This window comes from Aedes albopictus, chromosome 3 (genome assembly GCF_035046485.1).
Source record: "Aedes albopictus strain Foshan chromosome 3, AalbF5, whole genome shotgun sequence".
NCBI classification, from domain to species: domain Eukaryota; kingdom Metazoa; phylum Arthropoda; class Insecta; order Diptera; family Culicidae; genus Aedes; species Aedes albopictus.
In genome coordinates this window covers 289,597,236-289,624,797 of record NC_085138.1, presented here as the reverse complement: position 1 = coordinate 289,624,797, position 27,562 = coordinate 289,597,236, and the positions used below count along the sequence as shown (strand labels likewise).

At 37.9% G+C, this 27,562-nt stretch overlaps 2 protein-coding genes across 2 annotated transcripts; both read left to right on the top strand.

Moving 5' to 3' along the window:
• Positions 1-285: 285 nt before the first annotated feature.
• Positions 286-8,407, top strand: LOC134290770 (uncharacterized). The gene is made up of 4 exons (XM_062857967.1): positions 286-318; positions 3,147-3,312; positions 3,591-3,600; positions 8,281-8,407. The coding sequence occupies exons 1-4, from the start codon at positions 286-288 to the stop codon at positions 8,405-8,407; spliced, it is 336 nt and encodes a 111-aa protein (XP_062713951.1).
• Positions 8,408-24,534: 16,127 nt separating this feature from the next.
• On the top strand, positions 24,535-27,179 carry LOC134291331 (uncharacterized). The gene is made up of 2 exons (XM_062858948.1): positions 24,535-26,198; positions 26,275-27,179. Exons 1-2 carry the CDS (start codon positions 25,849-25,851, stop codon positions 26,582-26,584), a joined length of 660 nt encoding a protein of 219 aa, XP_062714932.1. The 5' UTR covers positions 24,535-25,848; the 3' UTR covers positions 26,585-27,179.
• The last annotated feature ends 383 nt before the right edge of the window (positions 27,180-27,562 follow it).

The following is a 27,562-nucleotide window of genomic DNA, read 5'->3' as shown; positions in this document are numbered from 1 at the left end:
AATTCTACTGCAAATCATTTCATTACAAAAAAATATCATTTGAAATACCGCCAGTCGGGGTGACATTAGGCCTGGGGGTAACTTTGGGCCAAAAATCAAGAAAGATGTTCCGCTCAAAATACTAACGTTTATTAAAAAGATTATCAAAAAGTGAATAGTATGTGGTAAATATAACTTGCGTTGACTATCCGGTGTATAAAAAAGTCACATTATGTCAATTTTCCATTAATAAAACGTGATGTGAATATCATTGTTAAGCGTACTGTACAAAATCGTTGTTTTAAAATGCCCAGTAGAAAACAGATGAACATCGGTCATGTAATGAACTACTGTTTTCTAGATATAATGAGTAATTGTTTTGAAAGGTAATATGAGTTTTCTTGGTTTTGTATGCTATTTTGCATGAAAAACTTATTAATACGAGCTGTAGCGCAAATGATTCATTTTGGGGGTGACTTTGGGCCATATAAAAGCAATCTAATCAGTACAAGAACCCTACAAATGTGAATTAAAACAACTGAGAGTATTCACATAATTGTATGCATAATACGGTGATTGTTTTAGAAATAAATGTAAGATTCATGTTAAATTAAAAATGTACGCATAACAGTTTCTAGGTAGATGGTAAGGAAATATTTTTTTCGTCTTTTGAGAGTGCTACATACTTGGAGTTATATCTAGGGGATAGCGGATATTGTAATGGATCATTGATCATTTACAATGAATGTGGTCAAACTTTCACGTTTGTTTGTAAAGTAACTAGACATTGATAGGTTGTACGCAAGCATCTAATATTCACTAGTGTTGATCTAGGATAGGATGTGACACCTGCAACTTCTCTGTCTAATTTCATAGCTTGCTGTCTTGTTTTTCCGCGTTGCTAAGATTATTGGTCCCCTAATTGGTCTCTTTTGGGCTGACTTGTTGTCGTATCCTATCCTAGGTGTTGATTTGCAAGCGATATTTTCTCACATTAAACTGTTTTGTTTGAATTTTAGTGTTTGGTCCAATGTCACCCCTTAGAAGGAGTGAAATTGGGCCAATTTTGATTAAGCTATATTATTGTCAAAATTAAAGTTGAAGCATTAATACTTTAAACAATCCTAAACAATATAAAAATGAACGAGTTTACCGAATTCAACACTGATTTAGAGCTAAAATATTGTTGTAACGACCACCAAAGGGATGGATTCTGCAGTTTTCGCCCATGACACCCCCACTGACGGTAGTCGAAAAAGACTGATGGAAGATGAGAAGAAGCAGAATGCTTTTATACCCCAGTCCCAGAGAAAAATCTAAAATTCTGCTTGCACGTGATTGGTCAGTGAAATGATGGGCCAACAATTTTCAATTTTTTAATAGTTTAGAATTGAAAATATTAACTTTCGTGTATTGCAGAATATTGTTGTGAAGTTTTCCTATCGATTCGAGCTATAATCCGGACAATCCATCGATTACTTTTATTAAAAAGACTATCAAAAAGTGAATAGTATGTGGTAAATATAACTTGCGTTGACTATCCGGTGTAGAAAAAAGTCACATTTTGTTTATTTTCCATTTATAAAACGTTATGTAAATATCATTGTTAACCGTACTGTACAAAATCGTTGTTGGACATGTAATGAACTGCTGTTTTCTAGGTATAATGATTAATTGTTTTGAAAGGTAATATGACTTTTCTTGGTTTTGTATGCTATTTTGCATGAAAAACTTATTTATACGAGCTGTGGCGCAAATGATTCATTTTGGGGTTGACCTTGGGCCATATAAAAGCAATCCAATCAGTGCAAGAACCCTACAAATGTGAATTAAAACAACTGAGAGTATTCACATAAGGCAGCATCCATTTATTACGTAACGCTAAAATCGACAATTTTTGACCCCCCCCCTCCCCCCTCCGTAACGCTTTTTTGTATGAAACCTGAAAATTTTTGTATGGGCCGTAACGCTCGGCCGGACTCCCCCCTCCCCCTAGAGCGTTACGTAATTTGTGGATGGCGCCTAATTGTATGCATAATACGGTGATTTTCATTTTGCACCCGGTGCCGTGGTACAGTACCGTACCTTCCCCATAGACGTAGTTTACGTCAAAACTCAAATTTGGTTAAACAGCTTGTAGTTTTTACTCAGCATTGGCACAGACGTAACACTTGCGAAATTTCCAACGACTACGCTTTTAACGATCATTTTAAATTTTCATAGTTGTGGCTTTTACAACCAGAGGCGCGCGCATCGTTTTTCTTTGCATTTGACGTTTTACACTAGCGCCTTCTGTTGACGATATTGCACAACACAATGATTCGTGCAACTTTACCACCAGGTGATGGTAGTGTGAACTGGGCGATGGATTTCCATGAAAATCGTTCAAGGTGTTACGTCTGTTTGTGAGTGGCATTGGGTTCTTTTCTCCCTCTTCCCACACGAATGTTGTCAAAAACGAAGAGAGAAGCACCGACACATCTGTGCGGCTCCGTGGAAGAAGCCAAATTGAGGTTATTTTGACTAAACCCAAATTTGCGTCAAATAGGCCTCCGCTGGGTGAAAATAACTTACCGGTGGGTGAAAATTTTTGCAGCGATCAAACGAGAACTACCTAGTGACCACTATCGCTGTTTGACGCAAGTTTGAGTAATTCCACGGAGGTGTGGGATTGCGTCAAAAGAATTTAAATTTGGGTTGATTTGTAGTTCCGTGATCATCGTTTTAGGTACGGAGCGTTTTGGTACCCACTTTCTGGTCGGTTTACCCTAACTTGCTTCTGATTTTCGGGTGTGTGGCTCGTGTGTTGCTAGTGCTTATTTCGAAAATTACACATTTCAAACGAAATTGTTGTTTTTTTTATGATTGTTTCTCTTTCTTTATCACTTTGCATGATATTGCGAAGCAGTGTCGGTGTTTAAAGTGCATTTTTCCATGAATTAAGCAATCAAAACAAAACATTGGGCGCCATACTGAATCGGATGCTGGATTGATTATTCTAGCCCTTCGTCATCCCCCTGGCACTTAGGCCGTTTTCTATTTATTAATGAATATTTTTTATTGTTGTGATAATATTACAAAATATAAGAGCAGAATTTAACATTCAATAGGACCCTAATTATTGTCATTACGATGTGAATTATAAACAACAACAACAACAACAACAGCATGCTTTCCACCGTGAACAGCAGCAGCACTACGAGAACTTGAGGAACTACCATAGTATGATGCTGCAAAACCAGTACGTCCATCAGCAACAACAACAACAGAATGAACAGCAGTGGCAGCACGGTAAAAAGAAAATGGCCCGTCAGCAAGCAGGAGAAAGCATTGGTAAGTATCGCTTAAGCTGTTAGTACACAGGGTCAAATATTTGCCCAGACATAAACCAATGCTCAAACATCTTGTTTGACTCGATCAAATTTCCATAGTGTCAAACTGATGTTGTTTCTTGAGTTCTTTCCTTGTCAAATATTTGACCCTGTGTACTACTGGCCTTACTCTACCAAAAATTTGTATTTAATATTTGTACTAGTTTTTCATTAGGGCCTAACTGACATTATCGATTTCTCGTCATCGATCCTCTGTTTTTGTTCTCTATCTTGCTACAGTAGACGTTCGGTAAGTGCAACATGTTTACGTTTCAGTTACCTAATGTAATTCGCTAACTGCAACGACTGACAGCCGTCTAACAGTTGTCAAATGCTGTTGGATAGCGGTGCGATAACTGCAAAATTGTTGCACTTAGCGGACTTGCAGTTAAACCGTTGCACCGAGCGAACGTCTACTGTATAAAGTAAAGAATAATAACTTAGTTTACATTTGTTATTCGTAACGTATGTTGGTCTGTGGTAACAGCAATAGGGTAAGTCGTGTATTTTGGACAAGCTGAGGACAACGTTGGAAAAATCGTCCCCTAGCTTCCTTAGAAAACAATTGATTATTTTGTAAAGTTACTATAAATTGCATATTCCCAACAGGAACTATCCCTGGGAGAATTCCTGAAGAAATTCTTGAATTAATTCCTGTAGGAATCTCTAGATACGTTTTGGAAGGAATCCCTGGAGAAATTCCTAAAGGAATTCCCAGATAAGTATCTGGAGGAATTTCAAGAGGAACTGCTAGAGCAATTTCTGAAGAAATTCCAGGAGAAATTTCTGGAGGAAATACTAGAGGAATCATCGGAGGAATTCCTGGAGGAATCTCTGGAAGAATCCTCATAGGAATCCCTGAAGGAATTGTTGGTGTATTCCAGGGGCAATTTTTGGAGGATCCATGAAAAAAATCCTGGCGGAATCTCTAGAGGAATCCTGGGGGAGAAATTCTTGATAAAATTTCCGGATGAATTCCTGGAAAATTTCCTGAAGAAATTCCTGAATGGTAAATCCTTGAGGAATTCTTAGTGGAATTCCTGGAGGAGTTCACAGAGAAATGCTTGGATGAAATCCTAAAGGAATGCCTGGAGGAATACCTTGAATAATTCCTGGATAAATTCCTGGAGGAATTTCTTGGGAAATTTTTGAAGGAATCCCTGGGGAAGTTTCTTAAGTAATCCCTGGAGAATTTCCAGGAGAAATTGCTGGAGGAACTGCGATAATTATTTTTGAAGGAATTCCTGTAGGAGTTCCTGGGATACTTCTGGAGGAATCCCTATAGAAATCCCTGGAAAAACTCCTGGGGGAATGCCTGGAATATGCCGCCTGTAAGAATATCTGGAGGAATCTCTAGAGAAATTCGTAGAGAAATTCGTTGAGAAATTTGCAAAAATTCCATTAGCAATCCCTGAATGAATTCTTGGAGAATTCTCTTAAAGACTCACTGGCACAATTGCTGGAGGAATCCCTGGTGGAATTCCTGGAGGAGTCCCTAGAGGAATCTCTAGAGGAATTCCTGGACGAATCCCTGTAGAATTTTTTAGAGGAATCCATGCAAGAATTCTCAGAGGAATCCTGGAATAATTCCTTGAGGACTTTTGGAGAAATCCCTTGAGCAGTTCCCGGAGGAATCCCATGAAGAATTCCAGAAGAAATACAAAGTTTAATTTCTGAGGGAATTCCAGAAGAAGTTTCTGAGGAAATCTACTGAAGAAATTGCTGAAATTCCTAAGGAAATCCTGAAATCGTGGATTATTTCCTGGATGAGTTTCTGAAGGAATGCCAAGAAGAGTTCTTGCAGATATTTTTTTAAAATAATCCCGGAAGTTGTTCCTGAAAGAATTGTAGAGGGAATTCGCGGGTGATTCCCTTCAGGAATTCTAGGAATTCTGAAGAAACCCCATGAGGAATTCCTTAGGGAATCTCAGGAAAGCTTTCTTAGCGAATTCCTGGTAGCATTTTTGTAGGAATCCCTGGAAAAAAATCTGAAGAAATCCGAGTCTGTAGTAATTTCTGGGAGAATTTTTGAAGGAATACTTGTATGGACCCCTATAGAATTTTTTGTACAGATGTTTTAAGCAATTCCTGGATTATTTTTAAATACACTCATTGCACAATTATGGGTCACTCAAGGAACAATCATTTCATATATGAATGGTTTATCATACAAAAATAACACTTTCATTATTTTTTATTTTATATTCTCTTCATTGAAACTCCTTTTTATTGTTTTATATAAAAATCTGCTTGTAAAATTCACTTTAGGCGGTGAAAATTACTGAAATGTTGGTGAATAATGAAAACCACAATTATGGGTCAAAATTGGCTGTGTAACAATTATACTAGTTTACAGCATTTTTGAACTCGGTAAGCTGATGATCATTTTTGGTGTAGAATCATGCCCTGAGTTCGAAAACGCGAAGGAAAAAAAATACAGTAGAGCGGAAAAATTTTCGACTTTCCATACAAGGGTGATGATTTGAAATCGATTTTTGTTCTATTTTTAAGCAAAGTCGCTCACTTCACACATCTCATTCTCAGTATTCAATGCTCCGATTGAGCTGATTTTTTTACTGCAACTCGCCCACATATGGTATGTCAAATAAACGTCGAGAAAGAATTTTTAAATTGTTTTTTTCTTATTGAAAAAAATACATTTTTTTCACATATTTTTGGAAATTTCGCTAAAGTTAGAGAGATTGTCCCTAAAACTCGCCAATATCTTGAATGTCATCAATCTGACGCAAAACCTGTATTCAGATGATCGAAAAGTATTGTATTCAGCTTTTAATTTATGGAAAAAGATTTAAAATTGGTTGAACAAAACGTAAGATATTTGAATTTTAGTAAATTCCATATTTAAAAAAAATGTAAAACTTGATATTGAGCTAAATCTCAAAAACTGTTCTACTTAAAAATTTTTGAAGCACGGTTGCGAAATCAGCGCTAAATTGCGCTTCAAAAACGTCGTTGATAGAAGTTTACGACTTTCGTTTTATTTTGTAAACTTGTGTTATGGGTCAATTTGTTGCCTATTATGGGTCACTCAAGAGGAATCGGCTGAACAATAATGTTTTGTCTATTTTTTTAATGAATGGTCACTTATTCTAGATAGATCAACTATAGTAGAATCTAAAACTGGTCTCAAACCTCTTAACAAAGCATGTTTTCACGATTTGGAATCAATTTTTCAAAATTGGAACAAATTCTCCAACACAACCACTGATAAACGCCTAAAAGTATGCAATACCCATGTACGCAGAACTGTCAATATTATGCTGCACAAAAAGTGACCCATAATTGTGTGATTTTCGGTGTTCCTTGTCACAATAATGAGTCATTTAAATTTTGCCTGAAATAAGCTTTAATTAGCTGCAGTAACGTGAATTTTTACATTTAGAACGTAAATTATACTTTCGTTCTGGTGACGATACGATTTCGCACTTGAAAATCACTAAACCTCGCCTTTACAGAGCTTACGAAATCAGCGCACGCACTTTCTGATGTTCACAATCGAAGCGTTACTTTGACAGATGGTTTTATGCCGAACAAAAAATTACTGAAAATATGTATATTTCGACGTATAAGCCCGTGTGCGATACGTATAGTGACACAAAACAAATCAACTCATCAACGAAAAATGATAATGGCTAACAAAAGCTTGTAATTAATTAGAATTTATCTATTAAAGTGGAAAGTGACTAATAATTGTGTGTGACCCATAATTGTGCAATGAGTGTAATTGCTAGTATAATTTTCTGAAAGATTTTTTTCAATAAATTCCTGCAAAAATACTTCGCATCATTACAGATGGAAATATTGGAGCAGTCTCTAGCGGAATTCCGGAAGAAATATATGGAGAAATCCCTGTAGATATCTCTGAAGGAATACCTGCAGAAGGATCTCTGGAGAAATTCCTGAAGGAAACCTCAAAGAGGAGGAACCACTGAAGATATCCCAGGACAAATCCTCGAAGATATATGAATTCTCGAAGGAATCTCTTGACGAATCCATGATGGAATCGCTGCAACAAGCTATGGAAGAAAATCCTGAAGGAATTATTTATACTCATATAGTTTACGAAACTATGAACAAATCTAAAACAGTCATTTTGATTCCTCAAAACTGCAATGCTGATTTGCATATTCACATATCTGGCGTCCATCCCGCTTTAAAGTCATTATAAGTCAGGCCCCCCCTGGGCCCCCTCCAGAAAAAAATCCTAGGTACGCCAATGGAAGCGACTCATTCGAAGAAAAACTTCTGAGAAAAATTTATTCGGAGAACTAGGGTAACTTGTCGTTGAATCAGCAAAACATGTTTTTATTTTTTTTTCAAAATGACTCCTACAAACTGCGTGCCTTTGAATCAGACGAAATGGTTGACTCCATATTTCAGATTGAATGAACTTATAAATGTAGATTCTCAAAGGGTAGGCCAAACACCTTTCGCCCAAGATTAACATTCAATTTCTAATTTCTTTCCACAATTTTACAACGAAACCTTGAGATTACCCTTACACTCTCCCATGCCATGTTACGCAAACCATGTCGCACATAAAACTTACACGTTACTCGACGCAATTTCACCGCATCGGAAATGTGACATGTACTGGCCACTCCATAGACCATAAATATTTGCATAACATGTCCACTGCGCCTCTGTCGTGACAGTTCATTCCAGCATAACTCAAACTCTCCGACTGTCATTGGCTCAGCTGCTCCTGCAATCGGCTGCTGGCTGCAGCTGCTACCGGCCGGCGGCCTGACTGCACACATCCATCGGGGCTAAACGCGATGGACAAATCCAGAAGCCCAGTTGACGGCCATCGTCGCAGTCGTCGTCGGTTGGATATGGTTGGTATGCAAAAAAGGGGACCCCAAACGCAACATCTCACGAGAATTTATCTCATGTTTCAATTTTATAGATCTATTCTCCTGATGATGGAGCAATTAATGGCCCCATATGTGTGCAATTTGAATAGCCCTCGGAACATGTCCGTGGACATTTCAGCTCTGCTGCAGCCTTGCTCGAAGCGCGGAGTCTTGACCTAGGCCAAAAGGATCGCGTCGCCGAGGGGGTAATTTTATTGTCGACTTCATTGTTTCGTTTTGCATAAATTTTCGTTGATCTATGAGTTTATCGACACTTTTCATCCGAGTCCGTCGATGGAACCAATATGGCTCTGCTGCTCCCGTGGTCATCTTCATGATGGTCATTTGAATAACTCGGCCGCGTCAAGCTGGTTGCACCGCCGTTGCACATCGGGAATGGGATTTATCTGATTTATCACCTGTTTTGCGAGATAGCGCGTCGTTCACTGATTGACGATAAATATCGCAGCTTGACACTCTATGGGTATTGGGTATTGTGTTTGTTCTTCTCTGAGCCTTAGTTTCAATCAGTCAATGAGGCTGTCCGGGGTTTGCTTCAGGGCTAGAACTATAGCAGCAGCGCATCCTCCTCTGTTCAAGAAGTTGAACTCATGGGTTAATCGCCGTGGTCTCTCCCTAACCCGAATATGCAAATCAGTGTGAGGTGAACTTCATGATCTGGAATCAGAGGTGTGCTGCGGTTGTGAGGTTCGCGATCGATTCCAGTTCAAGCTAACCAAAACAAACCTTCGCATGCCAACGTGCAGTAACCAAAACCACTGTGGGAACGATCATTCTTCTTTTTCAAGACCAACCGAAGACCTAGAGCAACAGTTTTTTTTTGCTGTTTGCAATGCAGATTTCGTGGCATATTTGCATGTTTCGATGAATAATAAAATACATTCTCCAACATTGTTTCCGTGTAAATTAAAGCATTGATGTTTGTCGTCGTTCTGTACGTTGGAAGGTTATGCTCACGCGCTACCATGCATACCTACCTACATCTCAGTGTAGAGCTCGGAAGGGAACTTAAACGCTTGAACATTACCGGGTGATGGGTGCTGCTTGCTGCCTGCCCCCCATTCGCCATTCACCGGTGCGCTGTTCCTGCTTGGGGCTGTCCATAAACCACGTGGTCATGAGGGGGGGTTCGGCCAGTGAGCATTTTGTATGGACGAATAAAAAAATTTGTATGGACTAATGACCACGCGGGGGGGGGGGGGGGGGGGGTTTGAGAAGTCCCAAAAAAATGACCACGTGGTTTATGGACAGCCCCCTTCGGTTTTACTTAGATTTTGTTCGCATTTGGTGATCGAGGTGCATTCTGGGAGATAAACGGAAGAAGGTGAGACGATGATATCACATACCATTGAGAGTGGCGCACAGTGCAAAATCGAGGACAAAAGTTGATTCAGTTTCGTTATCGTGACTGCTATCTGCACGAATTCTAAAGGTTGTGTTTGTTCGTTAGTTGTATGGAAGTAAGCATGGTTGTCAGCTAAATGTATTCGAATCATTGGAATGTCATGAGCCTTGTTTTAGTTTTTGTTGAAAGTGTTTAGAAGAATACGTTAAAATATCGAATTGAGTCTGTTTTAATATTCATTTTTATTGCCGAAGCCAGCCAAACAACAGTCAGTCAAGAGTTTATAAAAATGTTTTGAACATTCTTTCTTGCCATGCACTTTTTTTTGCAGAACCCAGCTTTATTTCAAATCTTTTGCAAGTTTACTGCTAGCTTAGTATTGGGGTTTTTCTATTGTTCCGTCTATAAGTCGGGGTTTTTAGTCAAGAATAAAACATTTCTGTTATTTTTACGGACATGGAATGAAAAACTTTGGGTTTTATCTTTTTCTTAGAAACGGCTACGCAGTCTCTTTATGAACAAATGATGCTCTACGTTTCGCCACGAGGTTAGACTAATTTGAAGGTCCTGAGCGAACCAAGGCCCGCCTCTTTTCTCCAACTTTGTAACTTTCTAACTCCTTCTTCCTTTTCTTCTCGTGTTCATAGCCATCGCGAAAGCTAAATGAATCAAGATTAATCTGTGGGTCCACATTCCTTTGGTGAAACTATCCCACGACCGCTGCCATTTGACAATAGAGACCAATCTGGCAGTCCTGCGTATGCCTTTTTTTTTATAGAATATTTTCTATTTCTATTTTCTATTTTCTATTTCTTGCAATTTCAACAACACAGTTACCCAAACTTTTGCTCAAACAGCATTAAATTAGGCAAGAATCCATATAACCCATGCTGTTTGCAGCATTTCATTGCAAAAATGGAGAACTGATCATCTCACCATACAAAAATCCAGCTCACTACTTTCAATCTAGTACTTCACTGATTGCTTCCTATTGCATGCGCCGCTGTCAGTTCCACTTCCTCTATCGACTCGCCGCATACCGTGAGGGTAATGTCATCAGCGAAGCCGACCAGCTTTACGCCCGGTGGAAGTGTGAGCCTCAATACACCATCGTACGCCGCGTTCCATAGTACCGGGCCCAGGATTGACCCTTGTGGTACTCCCGCGGTGATGTTGTACCTCTTTTCGCCCTCGTCCGTGTCATTCGGAAATAGCTCTCCAGTATCCGGCGTAAACTATCCGGGACTCCTAGGTGTTGATTGGCACATTCAATAGCCGCCCAACTGACACTATTGAACGCATTCTTCACATCCAACGTGACTACCGCGCAATAACGAATTCCTCTACGGTTATTCTGGAACGCTATCTCGGCCGTTTTCGTTACGGCCTTAATAGCGTCCACCGTCGATCGACTCTTACGGAAGCCAAACTGGTTATCCGAGAGTCATCTGGTTTCTCGGTGTAGACCAGTAGCCTCGACAGGATGATTCGTTCCAACAGTTTCCCGGAGGTGTCTAGTAGGCAGATAGGTCTGTATGTCGACGGGTCGCCGGGTGGCTTCCCGTGCTTGGGCAACAGAACCAATCTTTGCCTTTTCCACCTCTCCGGAAATTCTCCTCTGCCCAGGCACATCTGCATAGCCATTCTGAACATATCAGGGCATGCCTCGATGGCCGACTTGATGGCTACCGTTGGGATACCGTCCGGACCCGGAGCCTTGTTCAAATTGAGCGACTTCGCAATTACGATGAGCTCATCGTTCGTCACTGGAGCTACCTCCCCCTGGTCTATCGGCCAGGGGGGATGGCAGCCCATGGTCTTGTATCGTGGTGTGGAAACAGCGTTTCCACGATCCTCTGTAGCATCACGGGTGAACGTTCCGGGGGCGCAGACGCTCCTTTCGTTTTGGCAATGACTACCCTGTAGGCATCGCCTCAGGGTGTCGTGTTGGCTGCCTGGCAGAGATTTTCGAAACACGCTCGTTTTCGTGCCTTAATCTCTTTGCTCAGTGCCAGTTTAGCCGTCCTATAGGCCTCACCTCTTTCCACTCTACCCTCATCGGTACGAGCTCTTTGCATCCTCCTCCTCGCTCTTAGGCAGGACACTCTGAGCTCTGCCATTTCAGGACACCACCAGTATACCGGTTTTCGTCCATTCCTGGGTAGCGCGCGCCTAGGCATCGCGGCATCGCATGTACGGCTTAAAGATCCGACTAGATCATCACTGGACAGATCGTCGATGTTAGGCTCCATACGCAACCTTTCGACGAATGACGCCTTATCGAAGCGCGAAGTCAACCATCCTCGATTGTTGTCTATGACCTTCGGCTGCGTCCTCCTTCCACCATGTTCCACCCTATATCGGGGGAGGGGGGTTGAAAATGGCCGATTTTTGCGTGACTTAATTTGTGTATCACCCCTAAAATGCGTGTTTTGTACTTCAATTTTAACCATATGGGGCAAGACGGTCACCCCCTCGGGGCAAGATGTGTAAGTATAAATAGGTGTGTTTAAAAATGTAATTCATTCAAGTAAAATAATGCCAAATAAGTTAGTTTACTATTTATGTGACTTTATTCGACTTAAACAAATTCAAATACAAAAGCCGATACCAAGTATGTACTGACAAGTGTACAAAACCAAACAAGAATCATTCAACAACTTAACAATCAATTTGGTTGCACGAAGGACAATCATCTCCGCAACATTCGTGGTACCACGAATTGCACGTGGCGCATTTCGACCACCCTTCTCCAAATTGGGATGAACTGAAGCAGCGCCCACAAGAGGAACAAAGTGAGTCTTCCAGATTCTCCTTATCAGCTCCTTTTTTTTGCCTTTTTCGATCTTGTGGTTTTCGGTGGATTGCGACGTCGTTTGATTGCTCGATTCACTTGGAGAATTCCTTTTCGGCTTGCGCGACCTTGAGTTGGCATAGGTATACTTCCCCGGTCAATTCCGTTGCTTTCTCCTTTCGGCGCTTTGTAATTTTCTGTCTTTCACTTTAGGCAAAGGCTGGATGATAGCAGGTGTGATTTTGAAGCCCTTTGACGAAGTTTGTTTCATTGAACAAACTTCCTTCTCAGTGTTGTTTAAGGTTCCCGTCCCGAGCAGAGGAAAATATCAAAATAATAACAACGGAATCACAAAACCTGTTTTTATATCTCGGTTTGTTATTATTAACTTATTAAGTCATCACCGTTCCATAACATGTTCTGTTGGGCAATGTTACTTTGTAATGATCGTGCTCTTGGTATATTTTCTTCAAATTACATTTCAATAACATGTTTTGTTGTAGCACAAGTTCAGTTATTATTGTGTCATTGAGACTAGTACAAATATTTGATCATTAATATTACAACATAACTAGCTTTGCAATCAAAACGACACCAATCGAGATTTTCGTTGCCCACAGCATTCCGTGAGAAACTGTAAGAGAAAATATTATTTTGTCATCAGTTCCTCTTCTTACTGACATTACGTTACAATGCCAACTTATCAGCTTTTTGTTTTATAAGCACTTTGAAAAGTATACCTGGGACAAAAAACCAGTTTCAGTTAGGTATGAATACGAAAATAGAGAGTATAATAGAGTGTTAGTCATTTTATGAAACATTTTGGATCAACTGGTGGAATTCAACGACGAACAACATATTTTCGACAAGAATGTAAAAAAATAAGTCATCAAGAACTCCATTGATTATTTTTAGACATTTTATTTTTATTGATGTCATAGCATCGAGCCCACTTAGATTAACTAGGATAAATGTGTCAATCAATGAGGTACCGTAAAATGGGGTACCCGAGCAGAAGAGAATACCTAACTAATACCATATCAATACCAACCTTTGATCTAATAGCAAAAATTGTTATTGCGATGTTATCATACAAAATGGTTTGATAACATCACAATAAGAATTTGAGGTATTAGGGCAGAGGTTGGTATCGATATGTTATTTATTGACTTAGCCTAAAATTTATTATATCTGGAATTATCAGGTAATTGCCTCTTCACGATATTTATATGTCAACAGACATATTCAGTTCGTCTTTAAATATATGTCTGTTATTTACACCTCATGGAGGTTACCTACAAAAATAAATCTAAAAAACAATGAACTGCGAATTGCATCTGAGCATTTATAGAAATTCGATAATGCAGACAAAGCTTACTCCAACTGATCAACTGTGAGTGTTTAAGTTGAATAGTTGAGAGCTGCAAAGATATGAGTCGACAACATGGAGGGAGCATCCAATTTACTGGTCCTCATAAGTTCCTATCTAGATTACTAGATGGAGGAGGTTGGCTCCAAGCAATCGTTCACCAAGAAGATGTGATTCAAATAGCCTTTGTTCAGGCATCCAACGGTTGCATATGCAGTGCTATAAAATTATTGAACGTTTTTAATCATTAAGTTATTTTAACAAATTCAAACAAGTCCATCATATGCACCATAAAAAGTCGTTTATGATTGTATAGGCAAGTGGATCAACGTTGTATGGGAAAATTGAAATTTGATCGCATCAATCCGGAACAAAGCTTTTTGTAGCGTGAGTGCGTTTTGCCCCAGGTTACCCTAAAGAAATATCATCAACACTCAGGCAAATAAACCTAAGATTATCATAAGGTCTAACTTATGAAATGTCCTTTAAACAATTCATAATGGCTAGAACGATTTTCATAAGGTCGGTCTACGACGCAGAATCGACTCACAGTTTGGCTTTTATACACATTTAGCAACACGATATTTTCAAGCGTCGATAGCCGCGTGGGTTGGGCACGAGCTCAGTGATCTCGACGTTCATGGATCGATTCCAGTCTGCATCATTTTGTGATTTTTCTGCTCTTTTCATAAGGTATTATTTAGGTCATAATAAGCATGTTCAATTTTCATAAGGTATTCTTATGGCATCCATACTTTATAGTTATGGCTAAATTTCATAAGGTATTTTGATGAATTTCGGTAGTTTACTTCGCTGAGTGAATAAGAAAATCTAAATTTTTGGCTTATATTGCCAAGCGAATACTATTTCCACAAGCCTCTGATCAATTTACATCAAATTTCAATTGCAATGCGGAATACGGGGACACAACCAATCACTCCCAAATGCTGCAGTTATTATATGGATGCTAAAAGGAATCGAAAAACTTTGTTCCAAAAAATCGACCTTGTTGACCCAGTCTGTTAAGCACCTACCTTATGAGAATGCGCCAGAAATGCTAAATATCCCAAAGATTCTTTCTGATAACTGCATTTAGGATTTTTAAAAACTGATCTCGCCTTTGATGCAGTCTCTTGTGCAGTCTTCACTCTTCACTGCCTAATCGTACACGAATAGGCTAAAACTCAAAAATAAGCTAACTAATTTTAGTACTTTTTCAAACTATTTTTGGGTTGAATAAACCTTGAAATAAACGCAAAATTAGGATTCTCGAATAAATTTGTTACCCAAAATTAGATTGCTTTCCTTACTGAAATAACATAAAAAAACCCTAACTAAACTTCAAACTTTACATCCTCAATTGAAGAAATAGGAAAAAATAATCAGACCTTTGGCGATAAAACTCCTACTTTTGAGTGTAATTGACCCAATAAATATGAGTCTTGATGTTGAGTGTTTACGCGTGCAACATTGCGTGCAACTTTGAAGTTGGTTGGAATAAACTTACATTTGGTTAATTTCGCGCTTGCGTGTATACTTCGCACACGTCACTCATGACGTCAACGTAAACGTAAATATTGACAAACCGCGTTCCGTTAGTTTTTCTTTTATTGTCGTGCTTAAAATGTGAAAATAATAATATAATATAAAACGAGCTTTAGTGAAGTGAAAAGGATATCTAACTTATCCGAAGTAAAGCGGACCAGATTTTCAACTGGTTGGTGTGCTGCGGGCGAATTCGGAGTCATCTAGGATGAGCAGAGCTTTGTCCTTAGTGCGTGTTTTGTTGTGGATATCTTGAGCCGGCGTAGTTCGGAAAGTATGACGGGGGAATGCGCAACGGTCCGTCACGGTGGCAAGTGAGGATCCGGAAATTTGCCGGATTGGATTCGACTTCCGTTGAGAACGTAAGTACTTCTTTTTCTTGGCGTGACGTCCCAACTGGGTCAATGTCTGCTACTCAGCTTTGTGTTTCATGAGCACTTCCACAGTTATTAATCCTTCAGGAAGCGCACCTGCTTGATCCTGAAACTGCACCGCGCTTGCGTTGTATACAAGCAAATTTTTTTTGTAGTTTTGTACTTTTTACAACGGCGCGCACCCTGAAGGGTTAACGAGAGCTTCTTCTGACAATGACCATTTTTGCGTTCTTATATTGTGTGGCAGGTATGTAGGAAAATTCCACTACGAAAAGTTCCTTAACCGTCCGGGAATCGAATCCATTACTGTCCGCGTGCTCATACACGTTTACCACTTCGGCTCTAAGAAAACGTAAGTACCAAGATGGCATGTAATTCATCTAAATTTTCATACAAATAGTGTTAATTGCGTTCTAATATTGAATACATGTAGGTACACTTGATTATATTTTTGTGCACGGGTCGAGTTTTTGCTATAAAATTGACTGAGTATTTTAAACCGATTCTCATGGAATTTTGTACACATGTCGGCGCGATTGGTACTATAAAATCAGATCAATTGGTTCAAAATTGGCAAAAAAAACTACCACTGCAAAAAAAAGAATCGGGTGTAGTCTCAGAATTCATCGGAAACTTTTTCTTGGCAAAGGTTTTCTTGGCATAGAAATAGATGTTCAAAGTTGTGGGAAGGAAATAGTTAACAACATTTTTGTTAAGTTTATAACAGAGATGAACCAGCCTAGGGCTGAAAATCTCTTTAATAAAGACAAACAAAAAGTTTATAACATTAACGAATGTTACACATGGTTTTATGGCAACAACATGATAATACATAACATTTTTATAGAAAAATAGAAAGCGATCGTAACATTTGATGTTAACAACCGAAAATAAAATAAGTTTTACAAACTTTATGGCTCCTGTCATCGCTAGTAATTTAGTTTTCCATAGAATCACATTTATTATAACTAAATTTATAACTTTCGCTTCATTAAAGAACTTGGCGATTCCTGTTTTGTTAAAAAAATGTATTTTATACCTACTGCATGTTTATTTACCACAGCTTGTCTTGTACAGTTCCAGTGGGCATTCCATTTCGCCCTGCGTCGCAATGGCAGAAATGTTTTTTTGGGAGCGTGATTTGAAGTACACTGACATAAAAACGTGATGAAATTAAAGTTTTCGGATGTGGCAATGTGTTACATTCTCTTTTGTTACGATAGTTTACAATCGTTAAGATAATTATACCAAAAAAAAAAAATGAACGGTGAATGGCGACCTTACGGTATATCACCTATGTACCTCCAACGGTTCATTGCGAAACCGGCAAGTCAATCTGACTGATTATGATTGTGCTTTAGCGCATTAATCAAAACTGCTCAATAAACTGAGACATCCTCAGGGCGAAATAGATAAGGAATAAGCATTGGCAGTAGTATCCATGAACTACGTAGAGTCATATTTTGGCCATCTCAGATTAACTGTTACTGTAAACTTTTTTATCCTAGATTTATATGTGATTGTTATCTTGATTTTTCTTTTATAATAGAAAAGTTATTTTATTTCACAAACAGAAAGCTGTGATCCAATATGTTTTCAATGAAATGGGTGGCGTAGTGGCATTATTACAACTAGGAAAATCGTCCAAGAGCCGGTAACAGATTCCGAAAGAAAGCTTCAGAATGATCTGTTCAGAAGTGCTGGTCGACGTTACTGGAACGTTACAGCAGACAGATCATCAGGAAAGAAGCTTCAGCAAAGGCAGATTCCAGGAAGTTCCAGATTTCAAACAATCCATCTTCGGATTGTTACTATAGTCCAGAGTCGATAACGCTCGCTGAGAGATGTCGTAAGGCTAACGAAGAAAACGTACCTCAGGATTAAACGGGTGAGTATGACATTTGAATGATCAAAAAGAACATACTATTTTTTTCTTCCCATATCGTATTTTAGCTATTTTAACTGCAACCATTTGAACGGATTCGTTGGTAGTATTAGTTAGAAATATTTTCCCGAAGGAATGTTACGCTAGTACTACTAGAAATATACAGTAGACGTTCGCTCGGTGCAAACGGTTTAACTGCAATGCTTTTTAACTGCAATTATTGCTGCGTCCAACAGCAATTGACAACTGTTTGACGGCTGTCAGTCGTTGCAGCTAGCAATTTTCATTCGGTAACTGAAACGTAAACATGTTGCACTTATCGAACGTCTACTGTAACTGAAATCATGATGATTTTTGAAAATTTGATCCAGAAACGTGATATCCTAGATTTAAATAAGCTGAAGGTTTACACTTATCGTTATCTGAAACCGAACTATCTAGTTACTTTTTTTATGTAGCCAAGAACACCGATGGCCACCGATTTGCCATTTTTTTCTAAATCATTTATTTCTGAAAAATGTTATATATAATTCATAAAATATACCACAAAATATGAATACTCTTTTAATAACTAATTAAAGTAATCCAAAATTTTCGCTTCAGGACGCGCGCTGTTGTAAAAAGTACAACACTACCAAAAAACCTCGCTTTTCGTATACAGCGCGGGCGCGGTGCAGTTTCAGCTGCTTGATGGCGCGCGTCGTGTAAGGTTAATAACTAATTGCCATTTATTTGTTATCGAATACCTACGCAATAACAAATTTAGCTATCGATAAATATAAAATTCAATAATAAGATTTGTTATTTATTTGTTATGGAATACCTGCTTGATAACAAATTGAGCTATCGAACTAACGTACAATTGAATAATAAGAATTGTTATTTTTTTATTATTCAATACCTTTTGAATAACAAATGCAGTACTTGGTAGTGTGTTGGAAATTTTAGGTATGCATTCATTATTGAAATAATCCTCTCCTCTTCTTGGCGTAACGTCCTCACTGGGACAAAGCCTGCTTCTCAGCTTAGTGTTCTATGAGCACTTCCACAGTTATTAACTGAGAGCTTCCTCTGCCAATGACCATTTTGCATACGTATATCGTGTGGCAGGCACGAAGATACTCTATGCCCAAGGAAGTCAAGGAAATTTCCTTTACGAAAAGATCCTGGACCGACCGGGAATCGAACCCGTCACCCTCAGCATGGTCATGCTGAATACCCGTGCGTTTACCGCCTCGGCTATATGGGCCCTATTATATTGAAATAATAAGACTTGTTATTTTCTAGGTGTTATTCATACAGAATTATGGTATTCGTTTTTGTTATTTTGCCTCTTATTACCACCTAATGAAGGGCATATCGAGGTATGGTGGTATTTAATAAAAATACCTTGACGTGTTATTCAGTTGTTATTTTTTTCTGCTCGGGTAACTTTGATAGTTTTTCAGCGAATTTTCTCAATATTTTTACATGTAACAGTATTTCCCCGAGTTTTATATTTTTAAAACAAGTACTGGAGTATCAGTTATCAATTGCAATTGAAAGGTTCGATAATCTGAAATATTTTGGATAACTTTTAGTTTTTCATATAACCGAAAATCAGATTTTCATTTTGGGGTAACTTTGATAATGCCCTAAAAACACATCAAATCTCAAAAAATAATTACAGATTGAAATCTTAGGAGAATGAACATGATGAAAGAAGGCTTGTGGAATATATTAGATAGAATTTTTTGTATCAAAACATTGATTTTTTACTGAATTCTACATATAAAATTGAGTTTGTGGAGTATTGAGTGCAAAACACAATAAATTTAGCTATCAAAAATCATTATTTTTGTAATAATAAATGCTTAACGGTACATCAACATATGATTACATGCTATTCATGATTAGTTTTCTTTTTTGAGTAGTTTTTCAATGTTTTATTAACAAATTTTGAACAACACATATTTATCTACATTAAATTACAAGGGCATTGCATACTTTTAGGCGTTTATCAATGTATGGATATTAATATCCCAATTTACAAAATTACAGTCATTGCACAATTATGGGTCACACACAATTATTAGTCACTTTCCACTTTAATAGATAAATTCTAATTAATTACAAGCTTTTGTTAGCCATTATCATTTTTCGTTGATGAGTTGATTTGTTTTGTGTCACTATACGTATCGCACACGGGCTAATACATCAAAAAATACATATTTTCAATATTTTTTTGTTCGGCGCAAAACTAGCTGTCAAAGTAATGCTTCGATTTTGAATAACGGACAGTGCGTGCGCTGCTTTCGTAAGCTCTGTAAAAGCGAGATTTAGTGATTTTCATGTGCGAAATGGTATCGTCACCAGAACAAAGGTATAGTTTACGTTATAAATGTAGAAATTCATGTGACTGCAGCTAATGAAAGCTTATTTCAGGCAAAATTTAAGTGACTCATTATTGTGCCAAGGAACACCGAAAATCACACAATTATGGGTCACTTTTTGTGCAGCATAATATTGACAGTTCTGCGTACATGGGCATTGCATACTTTTAGGCGTTTATCGGTGGTTGTGTTGGAGAATTTGTCCCAATTTTGAAAAATTGATTTCAAATCGTGAAAACACGCTTCGGTAAGAGGTTTGATACCAGTTTTGGATTCTACTATAGTTGATCTATCGAGAATAAGTGATCATTCATTGAAAAAATAGACAAAACATTATTGTTGAGTCAATTTCTCTTGAGTGACCCATAATAGGCAGCAAATTGACCCATAATTGTTACACAGCCAATTTTGACCCATTATTGTGGTTTTCATTATTCACCAACATTTTAGTAATTTTCACCGCCTAAAGTGAATTTTACAAGCATATTTTTATTTAAAACAATAAAAAGGGGTTTCAAAGAAGAGAATATAAAATAAAAATAATGCAAGTGTTGTTTTTGTATGAAAAACGATTCATATTATGAAATGGTTGTTCCTTGAGTGACCCATAATTGTGCAATGAGTGTACTTCCATTTCGTAAAAACACACTTCGTTAAGAGATTCAAGCCCAGATTTGGAATCTACTATGATGAATCTATCGAGAATAAGAGTCCATCCATTGAAAAATAGTTTTAACGAAGTCGTATAGCAGATTGTTTGAAGGGGTTGAAAAATGACAAAAATATGAACAATTTTTATTTTTTGTCCAAAAAGTTGTATATAAACTAGATTTTAATGAAAATTCGTCTACGATGAACTTTCATATGCATAGAATTGATTTACGTTTACCTTTTTCTTAACCGGTTGAAGGCATCATAGTTATAAGATAAATTACATAATGCCTGCCGCACTATCAAAGATACCCCGTTTTACGGTAATAATGTAAATTAATCTTATAAACAATGAACCACCTAATAAAGGGTTTCAAAACGACGGTAGTTTTTCATCGTAAGTTGTTTGGAAAATAAACGAGGACTATTGTTTCTCTCTGTTTTCGATAAGAAATCGCTTGCGACAACAATAGCGTCCCAATTATGAATGAAACATTTAACAATAGATCCTATTGTTGCGTATCCCATTGAATGCATATGGGACTTTGGAGGAGTTCCTATCCGCAACAGAAAAAAAGCAAATTTTGTTTTCAGATTGTTATCAATAACGTATTCATATCAAAATTTGTTATTGAAATATTTTCAAAATTCGCTGTTATTAAGTTGTTATTAAACAGGTCTTTCAGGAACATTTTTTTGTTAAAATATTTGTTATTTTGCCGCTTATGACAGACAAGTTTATAACAAGATAAGCTATGTAAATAACATGAAAATAACTCTTTCCGCTACTCAGTTATTTTTCCAAATTAACACATTTAATTATGCTGTTGCTATTCCCTTCTGCTTGGGGTAGCTTTCTTTCCGCCTGCGACAACGGACTTCTCCTGGATCGGAATGTTCCCCGGATCATAGCTGGTTCCCGGAACGGGAGCTTCCACACCAGTATTTTGAAAAAGGTTTTGCACGGATGGACGCACGTTTGAACTAATTTCTTCTCCAATTTCATCGAATCCATAGCAGTCCGGCTCAAGATCAACATCATCCATGTGGAGCGGACCTGGTGTGATGGTTAGAACACTTGACTATCACTCCGAGGACCTGGGATCGAATCCCACTCCCGACAAACTCGCAAAATGTGAGTTCTTCCTTCGGAAGGGAAATAAAGCGTGGGTCCCGAGATGAGCTTAGGGCTAAAAATCTCGTTAATACAGATAAAAAAACATCATCCATCCATTTGATACGACTTGCATCGGCCACGTTCATTGAAGCACATGCTTCCGGCATGTGTGATACATCAACCACATCGGTCACATTGGATGGAGCATATTCTGTATCAGTGAAAATAAACTTATTGAAGGGATAGATACCCGTTTTCATGAAGATGAAACCACTGATGGCGTTGGATGAAGTTGCTGTTAACAAAAAAAGCCTCTCCCAACAGTGCACTAATCTCATTGAGTGTAACAACTTTTTCAGAATGTTGCTTGATGAAACTCTCTTGCGCTTGAGAAAAGTAGGTCTTCAGCTAACCCATGAAAGCAACATCAAGCGGTTGTAACTTGTGGCTGCAGTGTGGTGGATGGAAGACTCATGACTGTAACTGAGTTCTTTTTGGCCTTTTTCAGAAACGCCAAATTCTTCGTGTGCTAGGCATGTCCGTCCAGAAGAAGCAGCACTGGATTAGTGGGAAGTGGTCGGACATGCTTGAGAAAGTGATCAAACCATTTGTTGAAGGCATCAAGAGTCATCCATCCAGACGAGTTGCAATCGAAGACCGTGTCAGGCGGAGCCCCAATCTTCAACTTATCCGTTAGTTTTTCACGTACAAAAATGAGCATCGGCGGTAAATATTGTCCAGATGACATACAAATAGATGCTGTAGAAAGAACACCCCGCTCTGCCAATGCACAATGGTCCCAGGTCCGAATCTAGCTAGACAAAATTATTTACGGCGAAACTATTGATTTTAGCTATATGGTGTCTTTGGGAAAGTTTTTCCAAAATTTGTGTCCTATTTAGTCAATAAATTGAAATTAGGGTGGTCCAAATGGTTTAAAAGATTTGTATATCAACTTTTTTGTTTTTCCAAATACACCTATACAATGTTCTACAAAGTTTTAGAACAATTAATTTGGAGCAACTTTGCCGAAGAAACCAACCTCCTAACTATTACTGTTGACGAGTTATGATTTTTTGAAGCTTGGATGTTAGGGTGGACCTTAAAAAATCAGTTTTTTGCTTATAACATTTCATAGGGACATTTCTCGCAAAAACGTTGTTCCTAGCACTTTTAGATCTTTTGATTTTACACTTTTTCTCCGAAGAGGGCAATGTTATATCTCTTGAAATAAGAAAGTTATGCAAGATTTCCTCTTAAAAAATCGCTTTTCTTACATGTAAATATTTCAGAATGGCGCAAACCGATTTTCAATCTTTTAAATCCATTCAAAAGATCTCACTTTCGTTGTTCGATGGTGAAAAAATAAAAGAAGTGTTTTTTGTTACAAGCGCTTAATTAATTTTTGAAAATATGTCATTTTTCATCAAAAAATGGCCATAACTTCAAGAATATACAAAATACAGGTATGATGTCTTCGGCAAAAAGGTGCGCAATTGAATGCTTTAAAATTGTCTAGAACTAAGTTTTTTTTGAAGAATCAACACATAAAAACATATTTTAAAAAAATTGGATTTTTAACTAAAAAATAAACACTATCAACGTTTCAAAGAACCTTCTGTCAATGCTACCCTAATGAAAGGTTCCATACTTTTCTCTCTATGTTGGATTTCTAAAAACAATCGATTAGTATGTATATACTTAATATTTTGGTTTATTGAGCTTAGAACAAATAAAAATTAAAGCTACATATCTTTTCAATTCAATTCAAAATAACAAGTTCTTGAGCTTTGGCTGGAAGAGAGTTTAAAGGAGAATCGCTGCTTTTCCTATTCATCAAGGAAATCACTGGATCGGATGTTAGAAGCAAACGTTGGAAGACGTCTTCGATGTTTGCCGTTCTGCTGAATTTCCTGGAGTGGAATTCTCGGAACTTTCTGATAGACTTGTTCCGGGTCTCCAGTGCTTCCTCGCTCAACATTCCAACAGGAACAGTACTGTGCTTCGCGATGGCACCGCCGTGGACCAAAATTTTGTGGAGAGTTGGAGACAGCGGATACCAACCATATAGGCTAGAATAAATTATTATTATTATCCAATTCCATTATTATTAGTTTTATTATTATTATATGTCAAACTACATCTTACCTGATATAAAATTTCCTAGTCGTTTCCAAGTAGTTTTGGAATACTTCCACGTTGATATCACTCTTACAGTTGATAATAACTAGAATGATGTACATTCTCTCCAGTAGATCTTCATTCAACCCCGTAATTTCGCAGATTGTACGCCATTCTTTGAAGAACGTTCGTGAGGTATTACCATCATTGCTGTTGCCACCGCTCGGTAACGGTTCGCTAATTCTGAGCCCTAGTCTTCGTTTTATTTCGGCTCGAACGGTGGCTTCTCGTTGACGGACAGCTTCGATAGACTTCGCTACGCGCCATGTCGGTTTTTCCATTTTTAGTCGATATGCTACCTTAAGAAACAGTTCCATTGTCCGAATATAGCAATGGAGAGGGGAGAATCCACGAGAGAACTTTTCAGCGTTGGTCTCGTTCAGATCGTTGGTTGCGTCATTCAGATTCCTTCCGCTTTTCCCACAAAATGAGCAGGATTGCGAGTTTGTTTCTGTGAGGTCGTTTACTACCTTAGTATCCATCATACTTAGAATTAACGAAGAATATACAGTAATTGTCCGACCGTCTTGAAGAATTTCAGTTGGCCTCAGATTTTTTATTTGATCTCGCACTTTCTCAACTTCATTTCGCGTTAACTGAGCAGATTCCTTCAAAAAAAATAGCTTGATCGGTCTGCACAACGAAACGGAAGAAGGTAGATCATTTTTCTAAAAAATATCTCGTTCGTGCTCTGAGATTCTTCCAATTAATTGGAGAGGAACAAGAGCCATCGAAAATATGTGTGAATCATTGTACTCTCGTAATTCACCGTCTTCATCCGTTTCAACAAAGTTTTGCTTATAGCGAGAGTGATTGCTACTGCCATCGCAGCCCCACTTATAGTTAATCTCAAACGTATTACAAGCCGAACCAGCAAGAATACTTCTATGGCTTTCTATTAAGCGTTTGTTTGTGTGGTCAACTAGGGATTGGAGGGGAACTTCGGCTGCTGATGGTTTTATCGTAATACCTGAAAATTATGAATATCTCATGACTATTTTTGCATTCCCATAATTATCTGTCCATAAGCAACATAGATTCATTTCGATCATGTTAGATAATAGAAAAGATGTTTTGTGATGCCTTTATAGTGTATGAATGGGCCCTATCTAATGAAATAGAAATTACCTTCAGGATACTTCTTTTCCTCCAAAACCCGATTGTAGGGTGGATACAAATCACACCCTTTCTTCAAATCCGATGCACGAATGTCATTGTATTGACTCTTGGAAAATCCGTTCTTACAAATGAATGCCAAAGCTTCAGTCGGTGAATACTGCTCCACTCCGGCATCACTAGACTTCATAGATTGCTTCAAGCTAGTGGCGGTTTCTGGAAATTCAGAAATATTTTTGATGATCTTTGCCGCATCTCTATGTCCGGAACTTGTGGCTCTTGTTGCCGCTGCAAACATCAACTCCTGATACGGAACTTCGACGCTGATATCATGAACTTTTCGCTGCTTCGATTTTGTGCTTGAGGTTTCAAATGATTTACGCGGACGCCCTCTCTTCGTGTTCGACATCGGAAGTTCTTTGAAAGTTTCAAACCCACTCAACCAAATTTTGTTGCGCTCAAAGAAACGGTCTCTTTTCCGGTTGCTCTTTTTCCATGCTGTTGTGAATTTGAGTGCGAAAAAGCTAATTTTCTTTTGAAGTTCTGCAGTATCAATTGTTTTGCCCTGGAACTTGTCAATAACGTACTGACACAAAGATGTTGTAGAACTATCGGTAATGAATTGTTCAGCCAATTCATGGAAGGCGACTTTAAGACCTGGTGGAAAATTTAGTTAGGGAATCTACTTCAAAAGTTGAGAAATTCTGTAACTTACCAACTGACATCTTGCTTTTTTCTGTGGAACGATAACGCACTAACCAAAATTCAACAGCATGCATGCAGAAAATCATGCTCTGCTGACTAGGCTTCTTTGAACTAGGCTACTTTGATCTAGTCTACTTTGATCTACAATGGAACTGTTTCTTAAGGTAGCATATCGACTAAAAATGGAAAAACCGACATGGCGCGTAGCGAAGTCTAACGAAGCTGTCCGTCAACGAGAAGCCACCATTCGAGCCGAAATAAAACGAAGACTAGGGCTCAGAATTAGCGAACCGTTACCGAGCGGTGGCAACAGCAATGATGGTAATACCTCACGAACGTTCTTCAAAGAATGGCGTACAATCTGCGAAATTACGGGGTTGAATGAAGATCTAATGGAGAAAATGTACATCATTCTAGTTATTATCAACTGTAAGAGTGATATCAACGTGGAAGTATTCCAAAACTACTTGGAAACGACTAGGAAACTTTATATCAGGTAAGATGTAGTTTGACATATAATAATAATAAAACTAATAATAATGGAATTGGATAATAATAATAATTTATTCTAGCCTATATGGTTGGTATCCGCTGTCTCCAACTCTCCACAAAATTTTGGTCCACGGCGGTGCCATCGCGAAGCACAGTACTGTTCCTGTTGGAATGTTGAGCGAGGAAGCACTGGAGACCCGGAACAAGTCTATCAGAAAGTTCCGAGAATTCCACTCCAGGAAATTCAGCAGAACGGCAAACATCGAAGACGTCTTCCAACGTTTGCTTCTAACATCCGATCCAGTGATTTCCTTGATGAATAGGAAAAGCAGCGATTCTCCTTTAAACTCTCTTCCAGCCAAAGCTCAAGAACTTGTTATTTTGAATTGAATTGAAAAGATATGTAGTTTTAATTTTTATTTGTTCTAAGCTCAATAAACCAAAATATTAAGTATATACATACTAATCGATTGTTTTTAGAAATCCAACATAGAGAGAAAAGTATGGAACCTTTCATTAGGGTAGCATTGACAGAAGGTTCTTTGAAACGTTGATAGTGTTTATTTTTTAGTTAAAAATCCAATTTTTTTAAAATATGTTTTTATGTGTTGATTCTTCAAAAAAACTTAGTTCTAGACAATTTTAAAGCATTCAATTGCGCACCTTTTTGCCGAAGACATCATACCTGTATTTTGTATATTCTTGAAGTTATGGCCATTTTTTGATGAAAAATGACATATTTTCAAAAATTAATTAAGCGCTTTATACAAAAAACACTTCTTTTATTTTTTCACCATCGAACAACGAAAGTGAGATCTTTTGAATGGATTTAAAAGATTGAAAATCGGTTTGCGCCATTCTGAAATATTTACATGTAAGAAAAGCGATTTTTTAAGAGGAAATCTTGCATAACTTTCTTATTTCAAGAGATATAACATTGCCCTCTTCGGAGAAAAAGTGTAAAATCAAAAGATCTAAAAGTGCTCGGAACAACGTTTTTGCGAGAAATGTCCGTATGAAAAGTTATAAGCAAAAAACTGATTTTTTCAAGGTCCACCCTAACATCCAAGCTTCAAAAAATCATAACTCGTCAACAGTAATAGTTAGGAGGTTGGTTTCTTCGGCAAAGTTGCTCCAAATTAATTGTTCTTTGTAGAACATTGTATAGGTGTATTTGGAAAAACAAAAAAGTTGATATACAAATCTTTTAAACCATTTGGACCACCCTAATTTCAATTTATTGACTAAATAGGACACAAATTTTGGAAAAACTTTCCCAAAGACACCATATAGCTAAAATCAATAGTTTCGCCGTAAATAATTTTGTCTAGCTAGATTCGGACCTGGGACCATTGTGCAATGTTAGAC

Coding starts and splice junctions, on each gene's coding strand:
- LOC134290770 (XM_062857967.1), top strand. CDS start 286: ATGCCCAGTAGAAAACAGATGAACATCGGTCAT. Junction 319..3,146: donor AACAGATGAACATCGGTCAT/GTAATGAACTAC, acceptor CAACAACAACAG/CATGCTTTCCACCGTGAACA.
- LOC134291331 (XM_062858948.1), top strand. CDS start 25,849: ATGGAACTGTTTCTTAAGGTAGCATATCGACTAAAAATGGAAAAACCG. Junction 26,199..26,274: donor ACTAGGAAACTTTATATCAG/GTAAGATGTAGT, acceptor AATTTATTCTAG/CCTATATGGTTGGTATCCGC.